Source organism: Hemicordylus capensis, chromosome 1 (genome assembly GCF_027244095.1).
Source record: "Hemicordylus capensis ecotype Gifberg chromosome 1, rHemCap1.1.pri, whole genome shotgun sequence".
Taxonomy (NCBI): domain Eukaryota; kingdom Metazoa; phylum Chordata; class Lepidosauria; order Squamata; family Cordylidae; genus Hemicordylus; species Hemicordylus capensis.
This window is the reverse complement of record NC_069657.1, coordinates 139,426,122-139,439,974: the sequence shown is the minus strand read 5'-3', so window position 1 is coordinate 139,439,974 and position 13,853 is coordinate 139,426,122. Positions and strand designations below refer to the sequence as shown.

The window sequence follows — 13,853 nt, the reverse complement described above, 5'->3', positions numbered from 1 at the left end:
TTAGCCCACTCTTGCACGCACGTGTGAATTGCCTCCTTGTCTGGGACCTTAGAGAGTCACTGCCAATTAATGGAGAGAATAGTGAGATAGAATGACCCATAGTTGAATTCAGTATGGCAGCTTCCTATGATCTGTGGTATGCTCATTTCCCATGTATATAGTTTCCAGCATTTATATCTGTAGATGCCCAGGCAATGCCTGTGTGTGTATCACTTGTGCAACATTGTCTTCAATTGGATGTCTCGCAAACCTTATGGCGTCATCTTTTAATCTGAACTCTTATATCCATGGACTCTTGTATTGTATTTGGTATTCCCCAACCCCACCAGAATAGCATAATTGAAATTTGGTATCACTAAAGTTCTATTTAACCATCCCCAAGAAAATTATCGGATTATTTCCCCATAAATACATAGTCTGGCATCTTGGTACTCTGGTTTATTAAGTAGAACTGGATTATGTTTATAGCAAAATTGTAAACAGTGTAAACAGTAATATCCATTTTAAATTCAGAAGGGTTTGAAGAAGAGGTGAATAATGCTACATGTGCTAAACACATTTACTCAGAAGCAAATCTTGCTTCACCCAAACACCAGCAAGGAAAAAATATAAAATATGGCACTGTAATCCCCATATTCATGGTGAAGCTAAGTATCTCAGCTTCCATATTTCAAAGGTCTGGCCAAGATAACCTCTTATCTCAGTTTCTACGGTCCTACATGCTGCATCTTCAAGATGATAGTCTTGGGAGTGTTTGCTTCTTATCCATTTTGATAGGCGTTGAGCCAGATTTCCCCTGACTTTTTCAAAGATCTACAAAGAATTTGAGGGTGGGGGAGGAGAGAAAGCTCAATGAACTGCTATATCAACACAGGAGAAGAAAAAACATACATTTTATGGGTTTTGAATGATTAAAGGAGGTACAAGCAGTGAATTCAGAGCAGAGAGAGCACCATTCACCCCATCAACTATCTTTGAATGTCACACCTTAATTTTTTTGATAATATTCAGATGGCACTACTCCAGTTCTGACTAAAAGGGGCTATCTCAGACCATCCAATTTGTGTATGTGTGTGTGATATGTTAATGGATGTTTCCTTGATTCTAGAGGGAGAAGCCATAGTTCAGTGGTTGAGCATCTACTGTGCATATAGAAGGTCTTGTATTCATCTCCATAGATAAAGGATCTCTGAGAGCTGACTGAAATAGTTGGTAGATGAACCCCTTGATTAGTATAAGGCAGCATCATATGTTAAGCATATGTGCAGCGTTCTCATTACAGGTTATGCAAATAATGGGAGAAGCTATAAGCTGACGGTACCTTCCCATACCTCATTGAATAGATAACCTGTGCACCATGTGTGTGAACTGGCTTATGAGTTAATGTCATGAGTAACTATGCCTTTGCTTTCTGGAACAAAATATCTGCAGTTAGAGTCAAATGGCGGCTGGAGGCACTGTAGCTCACCAGAAATCAACCTGCCCGTTCATTCTCCCCCACCTTTCTTTAATTTAATGTTCTTTTGACATTTTGTATTTTACATATATCTTTCCCTATTTGCCCCCACCCCTTCCCCCACACCTGCCCTGCCCCAACCCCAAGCCCGACCTTCTCTCCCCTTTCTGATTTACCCACATCTATTGCTGCCTGTTCATTCTAAAAAATATGTTTGCATTGATTTGTGCCTGTTTAACAGCATCCCTAGATTATATAAATCATATTGTGAGGTTTCTCTCTTGGCGAAGGAGAGCATCCAGTGGGTTGACTCCTCCTACTAGCTGATTGATTAAGTGAAGTCAAGTCAGCATCAACTCTTAGCGACCACATAGATAGATTCTCTCCAGGATGACTCCTGCTAGTAGTCCTCTGTCATAAAAGGCTTGGGCGTGCAGCCGTGCTGCCCGTGTCTTTTTGGGTCGTTCTGGGCATGCGCAGAGCGCATGCCCATATCGGCCCCAAAAGATACGGCCGCCCAGACACGGGCGGCCATGTTGTCTCTATGGCGGCGATGGGCTAAGCGGAGAGCTTGGCTGGGGCAGCCGACATGAAGGCGCCTTGCCCTGCTGCCGCCGCCGCCAGGCCAGTGTCTGTGTCCGCTGCCGCCGGGCCGGAGCCTATCGCACAGGCCGGGTCTGAGGAGCCAACGCCAAGCGCCTCCACCACCACGGCGGTGGCAGTAACCGTGGCTGGCTCTTCCTCCTCCTCCTCCATCTCCTCCTCCTCGGCAGTGGCGGCAATGACGGCGGCGGCTCCTCCCCCGCCGCCCCCTCTCCCTGCACCGTCGGGGGTCTGGAGCCCGGAGGTGGAGGTGTGCCTCTTTCACGCTATGGCCATCGGTGAGAGAAGGTGGAGAGCAGGCCGCAACGCAAGCCTCGGGCTCGAGTAGCATCTCCGGCCGGACGGGGAGAGGGAGGCGGGGCTGAGCGTCGCAGATGGGAAGAGGCCGCCGCCGGGCGCCTCCGTGTCTCTCTGGCACCCCCCAGAGGCTCTCCACGGTGGCGCGCACCCCCTTGATTCGTGCGGGCGGCCAGCCGAGGAGAAGCTGCGCCGCCGGGCGGGTGGGACAGCCCAAAACCAAGTAGCAACTGGGAGGAGAAGGGAGGAGGAGGAAACTCGCACCCCCGCCCACTAGAGCCCATTATTTAAGCGGGCTGAAGAATACTAGTATAGTATAATATACTAAATTATTATATTAAATCAAAAAGAAAGAAGTCCTACGACATACATAATTTTAAATTAAAACACACTTTTACATTGCACATCAGATCCTTTTAATAAGTGCTCTGATGAGTCACTTTGGCAGTGAGAGGGCGCTGCTCTCAACGAGCACCCAATCTCTGGCACACCACGTGAATTGAGACAATGATGTCTGCTCTTTTAGGTGGCGGAAGCCCAAATGTTCACAACGAGCAACGACTGCAGTGACAGTTTAAGTGACAGCAAGCTGCTGGTGGAGGAGACAGGCCAGGTTGCCTGGGCTGGGGTGTGGGTGTGTGTGTCTTTAAGTTCTGTGGATGTAGATGACCACAGGAGGAAGTGGAACATAGGAAGCTGCCTTGTGCTGAGTGAGACCATTGGTCCATCAGTGTTGTCTACATGGACTGGTGACAGCTTCTGTAGGGTTGTGGGCGGGGTTCTCTCTCAGCCCTATCTGGAGATGCCAGGGAAGGAACTTGGAACCTTCTGCATGCAAGCAGACAGATGCTCTTCCATCACACCCACTAAGGGGAATATTTTGCAGTGCTCGCACATGTAGCCTCCCATTCAAATGCAAACCAGGCACACCTTGCTTAACAAAGGGGACAATTCTTGCTTGCTCCCACAAAACCAGCTCTCCTCCCTACTTCAGATTCATAGTCTATCAGTGGCTACTAGTCTGATGGCCACCTCCAGTCTCAGAGGTAAGATGCTTCTATATAGAGAACCCCACCCAGTTTTTCTGTCCTGCCTGCTCCAGAGACAACCAGTCCTTGGGTAATCTCGTGTTTTTCTTCCCCTGAGGGCTTTTTGACCCCTCTAGTTTTCTCACTTTCAGCAGTAGAAAGCTCTTTTTCTTACACACACACACACACACACACACACACACACACACACACACACACACACTTATTTACTCATTCTCCTTTTTCCTAATCTCCTATGGTGTTTCACAAGCCTTGGGTAGCTAGAAACCTTCTTTTAAAGATGACTAAACAATGTAAAAAATCTGAGGCCTCACCATCTTTGACCACTAGAGGGAGCTCTGAGGGTGTTGAACAGCAGGAGGCCAACTCACAGCTTCAAGATACCGAACAGAGTGAAGAGAGCATTCTGGAAGAATCTTCTATCTATAGTCCATAAGTCTATGCCATATAAGTCTTCTATCTATAATTAGGAAGCTATGCATTTAAAAACCCAACTATTGGATTGGATTAAGGATGGAAATATCATAGGTGCCAAACAAATAAGCTTTAAGAAAGGATGTTCAATCATTATCATATGATCATAGGATTATTTTATATCATCTGGCAGAAAAATACTCCAAAAATGTAAAAGGGAAACTGTATACAATCTTTGATGATATTAAATTGGCATTTGAATCAATGTCAAGAGAGTGATTATGGCAGAAATTAAGAACATAGTCTATTAATAAAAGACTGCTGTTGCTGATAAAATGTCTTTATGCCAATACTTCATCAAGAATGCATTGTAGCCTGGAAAGGGATTTAGCCAGTGCAGCCAGTGTAACTCCATCAGTAAAGGAGTAGCATGGTCTCTCAGAGATGACCCAGAGAGCAACCTGGCTGCCTTGTTCTGAACCAACTGAAGTTTCCGGACTATGTACAAAGGCAGCCCCACGTAAAGCGCATTACAGAAGTCAAGTCTGGAGGTCACCAACAGATGTATCACTGTTTTGAGGTCATTGATCTTGAGAAACGGGCACAGCTGGTGTATCAGCCAGAACTGATAGAAAGCACCCCTGGCCACCGCCTCAACCTGAGAAACCAGGGAGAGGTGTGAATCCAGAAGTACTCCCAGACTGCAAACCTATTCCTTTTGGGGAAGTGTGACCCCATCTAGAAAAGGCAGATCAAAATCGTCTCTAGAGTTCTGACCCCACACAATAAGTACCTCCGTCTTATCTGGATTCGGCTTCAGTTTATTCTCCCTCATCCAGCCCATTACTGCTTCCAGGCAGGCATTTAGGGAGGATATGCCAGCTCCTGAAGAAGTTGACATGGAGAAGTAGATCTGGGTGTCATCAGCGTACTGGTAACACCCAGCTCCAAATCCCCTGATGATCTCTCCCAGTGGTTTCATATAGATGTTAAAAAGCATTGGAGAAAGTATAGAGCCTTGAGGGACACCATACTTAAGCTCAGATTTTGAGGAGCAACAGTCTCCAATTGACACCATCTGGAATCTATCAGAGAGGTAGGAGCGGAACCACTGTAAAACAGTGCCTCCCACCCCCAACCCCCTCAGACGTTCCAGAAGGATACTATGGTCGATAGTATCGAAAGCCACCGAGAGATCCAAGAGTACCAACAGAGTCACACTTCCTCTGTCAATTCCCAATTAGAGATCATCCATCAGGCTGACCAAAGCAGTCTCCACCCCATAGCCCGCCCGAAAACCAGTTTGAAATGGGTCTAGATAATCTTTATTCCCTAGAATACCATGTTCCAAAACTGGCTGGAAAGGAAATCTCAATATTGTATGCTGACAATACAGAATTGCGGTCATGGTCCAAGATTGGGTTATGCAGGTTGATAGTGTAGTTTTCAAAGTACTGTGCGCATGAGGCTATGGCATCCAATTCTGGTTCAGGGGAATGAATTGTGAAAGAGGTCAGTCAAAGTTCTTGAGAAGTATTTTAAGTCTACCTAGATGTGTTAAGAATGCTGTATTAAGATTAGAAATTGGGCTTCCTGAAATTGAAACCTTGGCTTGGATATATGCCCTAACATTTTGGATTCTTCTACACTTATGTCCATTCCCAACCAATTATTTAGCATTGATGCTGACAGCTACCTATATTAGCTTCCCGCAGAAGAACTTAAATTATAAAGCCAATTTAATAGGACTTTCCCTACCCCCATCTGAGAAAATATGAGTATATTGAAGCTAAAAGACAGACAAAAAATATGTTAGTAGATATTGATCTTCAGGATGCATTGTAGGAGGCAAACCATGTATATTCACCCTCAAGATGTGGTATGGGCTCAAATGCAGATCTAGCAGGAGGTTATTTTCATATTTTAACTATAGTGAAATATGGTAAAGCTTATACCTCCACTCAGTTCAACTGTGTTCTGGCTGTGTTAGAGACAGAAACTTCTAGACCTCCCGACTCGCAACCACCATCTAAAGGGGCTGTTATGTTTCTTAAGCAGAAGTCCCCTCACCACATCATTCCTTTTCCAGACTGTTAATAAATAATAAATAATTAATAAATAATAAATAATAAATAAATTATATTCTCCCTCAGTCCATGATTGAACAGCTTAAGACAAACTCTGGAGCCACCACATGAGGGCACCATCTTATTTATTTATTATTTCTCAGGTAAACCACTCTGAGCTATTTTTGGAAGGGCGGTATAGAAATCGAAATAATGATGATGATGATGATCACCGTAACCAGCTTTTAAGGAAGAGTGTGCATGCCTCTGCCTCCCTACTTTCAGCAGCATAACGTACATCGGCTGATCATGAGAACCACCCCACACTCAGAATGTGATTTGAAGCTTGATGTTATTTGCTGCTTTATTGGTTTTTGTTTTGCTATAGCTGCGTGTCTAGTAGGGTTGTGCCGCATCTCTCCTCAGATATTTTACATTTGCTGTTTCCAGCATATTTCTAATGGTAAAAGCAATAAGCAGCAGAAGCAACCTTGCTAGATCAGACTAAAGGTGCATCTAGCTTCTCAAAATGCTATCAGGATGGTGGATTTGCTCCATTCACTATCAATGTATCTAATTATCAGTTCAAGAGAAACATTCCTAAAGAATCGTATGTTCTGAGACTAGGTTTGAAAACTGCCTAAAATAAACTGCATTTGAAACCCTAATGCTTATCCTGTCGATGTGAACAAGAAGTTGATTCCTGCTTCTTTATATACTTGCATAGAAGCTCATTTGAGGCCCCTACCTCAAGTTACTCAAATCTGATTGCTTGCTACTCACATATGAGTATCCAAGAGAAAGTGTCCTGCCATCTATTTTTGTCCCCTTGCTCTTCATGACAAAAATGGATGAATGGTTAATTGCATTACAATCTTGTTAAGTGTGTTTAATACTCTTATGCTGTGTTCCCTCTAATTTTTTCCATATGTGTGTACAATGAGTTTTGTTCTGAGCAGCAGTATCAAGGCAGTGTGTGGGTACATGCATTCAGAATGGGACCTTCTTGATTCAACCTGAGCGGGATCTAAAATCAACTGAGCAGACATCAAAAGACTCGTGAGCACGCACACATGCACACGCCTTAGAGGAAATAGTGCTCTTGTGCCTCACCAAGTTCCACATTCCTATTCTCAACACATCTTCCTACCATGATATATCTTAGGGGTTTTCAGTCAGAGGTATGTGGCCCCATGGGGGTATTTTGAACCCTCATTAGGCGTAAAGCACCCTCCTGCTTCCCTGGCATGCCACACCCTTTCCTCTCTCTCCAGGAGGGGAGGGGGAGAAGTATCAATCAGCATCCTTCCCTTTTCCTCTCCACATGACTGGCTGGCTTGCTATAAGCTCAGGCTCAGCCCGCCCCTCCCTCAGCTGGACTGGCAGGGTCAGTAACAAGGGAAATGCTGGCTGACACTCCGTGTCAACATTGCCCTTGCAGCTGAGCCTGTCAGTCAGGCTGAGGGAGGAGGTGAGCTGAGACTGAGCACCCAGCCAGCCAATCGTAGGGAGAGGAGGAGGGAGAGGCAGGGCCAGGGGTGTGCTGTGCAGACCTGGCTGTGAGACCCCAGAGGGCAGGAGGAGGAAGGAAGCCACAGCATAGAGTTCGGGGTTTGTGCAGGCAGGGAGGGTTGCCTTATTCCAGGGCAGATTCTCTTAGCTTGTATTTTATTTCCCATCGACTTTGGTAAGATTTTCTTCTGGAGCTCACAATTTATGGCTGCTTACATGGGGTGCTTTGGGACAGAAGGGTTACACTTGTTTTAAGAAGTTTTGAGACAGAATAATACTTGTTCCTAAAAGGTAGAAAACCCTTCTCTTAGCTAATACTTACTTTAGTACGTCTGCAAAAGCAGTGAACAGGGGCTTTGACTGATACTCAATCCCATGTTTGGCACACAAAGATTTAACCAAAGGAGACACCTTCCATAAGTTGTGTCGAGGCATGGTGGGGAAAAGGCTGGAGAGACAAAAAGGCAAGGCAACAATTTCAGACTCTTTTTCTTCTCACAGGACCTCATGCTCCCATAGTTCAATGCTACCATTTGGATTCTTTTCCACTCTCTAAATCTGTACTCACTGGTGCTCAATTTGAAAATTCAGGTGTCCTGTTATATAATCGTTGAAGAAAGATTGATTCACGTTGCAGGTTCCCTGAAGCTGATGGTGGGAGGGAAACAAACAGAGAAAGGCAAGTTTAGATCTCTACATGTGTCACCAAGCAAATACGGCTAAAATGAATGGGAAAGGGGAGTGGGGTGAATTCTTATACTTCAAGTTTTCTTGCAGCATTCTAATTTATATTTTCCTCATTCACCCCCACCCCACAGCATTCCCAATTGGGACTATTACTGTATTTGGATTTTTTAAAAATAAACTGTGCTACATTTGTGAAATTGATATGTTTATTATTATTATTATTATTATTATTAGTATTCTATTTACACACAGTCTACCAGATGTTATTAACTGGATTTGGTACTTTAATTATCAGGCCTTTTCCAAGGGTCTAGGATAACTAAAGAAGAATTAAAGATATCTTCATAGTATTCGTGCTGTCCCGAGCAGTGTGGCCTTCTGTAGTTGATGTGTTGTAATTTTATTGATGCCCAAGGTGCCAAGATGGTGTTCAAGTTCTTTTAGTACTTCACCAAGGGCACCAACAACTATTGGCACCACTATTGTTTTCTTTTTACAGAGCCGCTCATTTTCAATCTGAAGGTCCTTGTATTTAGTTATTTTCTCCAGTTGTTTTTCGTCGAGTTGTCTATCCCCAGGGATTGCAAAATCAATTATCAGAACACGATTCTTCTTGATGATTGCCAGATCTGGTGTATTGTGTGCTAAATGCCTATCAGTTTGTATTCGAAAATCCCAAAGGATTTTTGCCTCCTCATTTTCTGTGACCTTCTAGATCAGATGATTCCACCAGTTCTTGCTTGCTAGCAATTTGTAATTCTTGCAAAAGTTCCAGTGGATCATTGAAGCAACTTTGTTGTGTCAATCCTTATAATCAGTCTGACTGATTTTCTTACAACATACAAAGTGCTCAACTGTCTCATCTGCTTCCTTGCATAATTGACACTTACTACTGTCTTTCTGGGTCTTATCAATTTTTGCTTTTATAACATTTGCTCATAGAGATTGTTCCTTGGCTGCAAAAATGAGACCTTCCGTTTCTTTCTTCATGTCCACTTCTTTAACCACTGCCATATTGTGCTATTGTTGACTTTTGATTGTATGTCATTAAAGAACTGACTGTGCAATGGTTTGTTGTGCAATTTTTATCATCGATTCCTCATCTGCGGTTTTTTGTATTCATCCTTCACTTCCTTTATTTTTAACAGTCCTATCTTACTTCCTGCAGCCTTTCTTCTTGGCTTTCACTGATGTATTCTGCCAATGCTCGTTTTTCTTCTTCAATTAGTGGAATAATAATTATAATATAATATAATACACTGGAACATCTGCAAAAAATAAAAGCTACCTGTAGCCAAAAATTGGTGGGACCATAAAAATGAAAAAGTTGTAGAAAAGGAAGATGGAAAAATATTATGGGACTTCCGACTACAAACAGACAAACATCTGCCACACAATACACCAGATATAACTGTAGTTGAGAAGAAAGAAAAACAAGTCAAAATAATCGACATAGCAATACCAGGGGATAGCAGAATAGAAGAAAAAGAAATAGAAAAAATCACCAAATACAAAGATCTACAAATTGAAACTGAAAGGCTGTGGCAGAAAAAGACCAAAATAATCCCAGTGGTAATTGACACCCTAGGTTCAATTCCAAAAGACCTCGAAGAGCACCTCAACACCATAGGGGCCACAGAAATCACCATCAGCCAATTACAAAAAGCAACTTTACTGGGAACAGCCTATATTCTGCGATGATATCTATAATAACAGCAACAACATTGATAATAAAATTCAGCCATCCCAGGTCCTTGGGAAGGACTCGATGTCTGGATAAAATAAACCAGTCAATGACACCTGTCTGACTGTGTAAACAAGAGATGATAATAATAATATAATGCTGTTTACACACAGTCTACCAAATGTTATTGACTGGATTGGTACTTTAATGATCGGGTGCTTTATTCATTTATTCATTTCACATGATCACCTAAGATGTCTCATGAAAAGAAAAGCCATATAGCTCCCAAAGCCAGATTTCAAAAGCAAAAGTGTAAAGTTGTCAAGGTCCAGAAACTGGCAATGATGGCAGTAGCTTGTATTCAACATTTTGGTGTGGTACCACAGTCACTGCTAACCTGTTGCCTCCCTGCCCCACTCACCTGCTGGTGCCGGCTTCCCACTCTTCTCTTCCCTGCTGCCTCTGCAGTGGCTCCACGAAGCATGCCGTAGCCACGAGGCATGGCTTGCTTGCTTAGATTTACCAGCTGTGTCTCTGGATAATGACATAACAGCCTGTCATTGGGCTGCTATGTCATTATACAGAGATGTAGCTGGTAAAACTTAGCAAGCCAGCTGCACTGCACAGCTACTGTGGGCTTAATGGAGCTGCTGTGGAAGCAGTAGGGAAGTGGGGAGCAGGGAGCAGGGATTGTGGGGGAGAAGCATCCTCTTTTCTCAAGTGGGCTCGTGTTCTTGGAACACATCAGCCCTATTGTAGTTATGCCACTGGAAGGCAAAATGATGTTTAAGTTTGAATTTATTCAATATTTCTTTTCAGCATTTGTTTCAAACTCTCTCCCTCCTTTCTCCACACTGAAACAGGTTGTCTGCTGCTGGGAATGGCAGATATCTCTCTTTCTGAAGTGTGACCTGTTATTGGTGAAAAGGGCATGCTGGGAAATGGGATCATTCCCTTCTGCTTCGGCTGCTTTCTCACTGGGCCAGTGCTGTTGGCTTGAAATAAGAATACATTTGCTCCGCTCCTCTGATGTGGGGATTTTTAATACCATCTAAAAAGTATCAATATTTGGTCAAATATTGACCAAATCAAGAGGGGCAAACAAGAGAACATCTTCATACTACTTGTATTCAAGCAAGATTCTGCCTGGAAGCACTAAACCAGTGTTTCTCAATGTTTTTGGAGTCATGGACTGGTACATTATTTATGAGCAGTGAACTGGACCAGCTAACTGGGGGGGGCTGCCCCCCTCACCCCCACCCCCACCCCCAGGCACCTCCCAATAAATAATTTTGGGCAGTTCTCCAGAGCTCATTTCCCGGGAGCCCTCGCTGCTGGATAATGTTCATTTCAAGGAAGTGAAATGAATGTTATCCAGCAGCAAGGGCTTCGGAGAGCTTCCAGTGGCCCCCACTGACCCAAAATTGTTTTTTGGAGGTTGATTTGTATTAGTGATGCCTCACGGACTGGTACCCAATGCCTTGTGGACCGGTACCGGTCCATGGACCAGTGGTTGAGAAACACTGCACTAAACTAGCTATAAGCTTGGCCCCACATTTTCTTCCCATCTCATTCAGATGTAAACATACAATATGATTCCCTCTCTTCCCACTTCTCTCTCTGGGCTGGTTCACACATGTATGTATATTGCTTGATTTTTCTACACTTGATTACTCAACACAAGGTAACTGGAAGCTAAACAAGAGAACTGACTCCTTTGGAAAGTGTTGTTTATGAGGTCATACTGGACGATCCAAAAGTTTGTGGTCAGATCTATTCACACATGCAATTTATAACCTACCCACCCCCTTACACACACACACACACACACGTCATGAAGTTTACTTTCACATGCCTATAATGCCTGGAAAGAATGGGGGGGGGGGAGATATCTTACCTGGGTAGAGAACCAGTCCATATTCTTATCATAATCGATGGTCATAGGAATGTGGCTCATTTGGGATATCCATGTAAATTGGGCACCATCCAAAGTACTGGTAGGTGGTGGGGATGACAAAAAAAAGAGTCAGGGACTAAAACAACAACAAATATTTATATATAATGACAAATATTTATATACTGCTATTCAACAAGAGTTTCTAAAGTGGTTTACACAGAGAAATAATAATAATATGGCTCCATGTCCTCAAAGGGCTCACAATCTAAAAAGAAACATAAGATAGACACCAGCATCAGTCACTGGAGGTACTATGCTGGGGATGGATAGGGCCAGTTATTCTCCCCCTGCTGCTAAATCAGGGGGAGAGTAACTGGGTGGGGAAAGCACACTAAAAGCACAAAAAAGAGTCAGGGATTAAAAGCACACTAAGATGCCTGTTCAGCTCACAAACTGAAGATGGACCAATTCACTGACCCAGTCTTTGATCACCAAGCAAACTGGACCTGGGCAATGGTCTGAGGGAACATGATATAGCCACCTGGCTGAAACTAATCAGGTCTAGGTGTGGTCAGTGTCTGGATGAATGGCTGTCTGAGAACCCCATGTATTCAGCCTTGAATTCCACCATGGAAGAAAGATGGAATATAAATATAAATAACTAAATAAACAGGCTTAGAATGCCTGTCAGATATAGCCAGTCGAGTACAATGTAGGAATTCCTTTCACTTTCAGAACAGTGAGAACCTGTGCAGAATTGCTACAAACAAAACAGATTATTTCAAAGAAGAAATCATGACAGGCAATAGGTTCACACATGCATGTACATCACATGAATTTCCCGTTCTTGATTATGCACTAGATGGGTTGCAGAAGCGTGTCCCGTGCATTCATTCTATAGAGACACATTGCATTTGGAGGGATATCAAATAATGTGGAACTTCTGTCTGTGGTGTTAGAACTTTGGTAGGTCATTCACAAATCACTGTTCAATGCATTGTTATAATGTAAGTAGGGTTGTGCAGAATCAGTTCGAATTGAACGCAGTTTGGTTCAAACTGGCCCGGCTCAAGCTCAAACCGGCCCGGCCCCCGTCTGAGTTCAAACCAAGCTGGGCCTGGTTCAGATCGAACCAGTTCAGCTTGGTTTGACCAATTTGGCTACGCTTGTAAAGGGGAATCCAGTAGGATTCAAGCAAAGGGGATTCCCTACCTATAAAGGGTTCGAGAGGCAGGCTCTGTGGCATTGACTCTGTGGCATTGGCAGCAGCTCCATGGCAACAGCCACTTTCAGCCCTGCCAGTGCTCCTCCCTCCACTGTGGGCCTGCAGACAGCCCAGTTCTGGCCTCTGCGCATGCACAAAGGCCATTTACATGACATCTCTGCATGCATGGAGGCCATTTACATAGCCACCCATGGCGGGGGGCTCCAGTGGAGCTGAGAGGGGCTGCTGCTACTGAAGGGCCACTGCTACCACTAGGCTTGTGCATTTTGATTTGGACACAAATTGATTTGTGCCCAAAAATGGCAATTTCAGATGATTTGTCTACAAATCGAAACCAGAATTTTGTGTACTTCGGAAAACACTTGGTAGCTCTATTTGCATTTCAGCATTGCATTTTGTCCTGTTGGTCTCTCCACTCAGCAACTGAGTGTTTGTCAAAAGGATTAGCAATTAGCATAGCAGAAGATAAGATATGCAAAAAGGGGCACATCTTCTTTGAAGACACATTTCCTTGAGCATGAATGATTTAGTTGAGAATTTATTGTATTGTATTTCATTTGTGTACTAAGAATGCAATGATTAACTTGAAGAGTAGCCAATACAGTGCCAGCTCTAAGTAACAATATCCAGAGTTTCTACTTTGCTAGCAAAAGCTCTCTCTGCTTCTCCTGTATTTTCAGCCTTTGGGGGGGGGGGAAGGCATGGTAAGGTGATTATTTACTTGTATTTATACTTTAAATAGACTTTTATACTGCATTCCAGTTTTTCATGCTTTTAGAAAGATTGGCTTGGGAGAGAAGGGAATTATATCTACTTTTATGTATAAAACATATTTCATCCATGCTTGCATGCCAGCCTGCCTGCATAGCAGCCTCTACTTGTTGAATTCCCCCAGACTTTTTAAATGTTTATTTATTGTCGAGTGAGTTTATATTTATATATTTATATTTATATGATTGTCTC

General features: G+C 43.4%; 2 protein-coding genes across 6 annotated transcripts in view; one reads left to right on the top strand and one right to left on the bottom strand.

Annotated features, from left to right (window-relative positions):
• LOC128340182 (acyl-CoA (8-3)-desaturase-like) overlaps positions 1 to 13,853 on the top strand; it is a 221,798-nt gene that overhangs the window by 16,520 nt on the left and 191,425 nt on the right. The gene's annotated exons all lie outside the window — the stretch shown is intronic.
• LOC128340181 (acyl-CoA (8-3)-desaturase-like) overlaps positions 424 to 13,853 on the bottom strand; it is a 49,477-nt gene continuing 36,047 nt past the window's right edge. For 4 of the 5 annotated variants that reach the window (XM_053285026.1, XM_053285028.1, XM_053285027.1 and 1 more), the window contains 4 exons: positions 11,666 to 11,762; positions 7,966 to 8,045; positions 7,720 to 7,845; positions 424 to 813 (listed from right to left, as the gene is read on the bottom strand). In XM_053285026.1, coding sequence (XP_053141001.1) covers positions 762 to 813; positions 7,720 to 7,845; positions 7,966 to 8,045; positions 11,666 to 11,762 — 355 coding nt within the window. In that variant the 3' untranslated portion in view covers positions 424 to 761. Of the gene's footprint in view, positions 814 to 3,719; positions 3,866 to 7,719; positions 7,846 to 7,965; positions 8,046 to 11,665; positions 11,763 to 13,853 lie in introns of all 5 variants that reach the window. The other variant, XR_008313510.1, reaches the window with a different exon arrangement.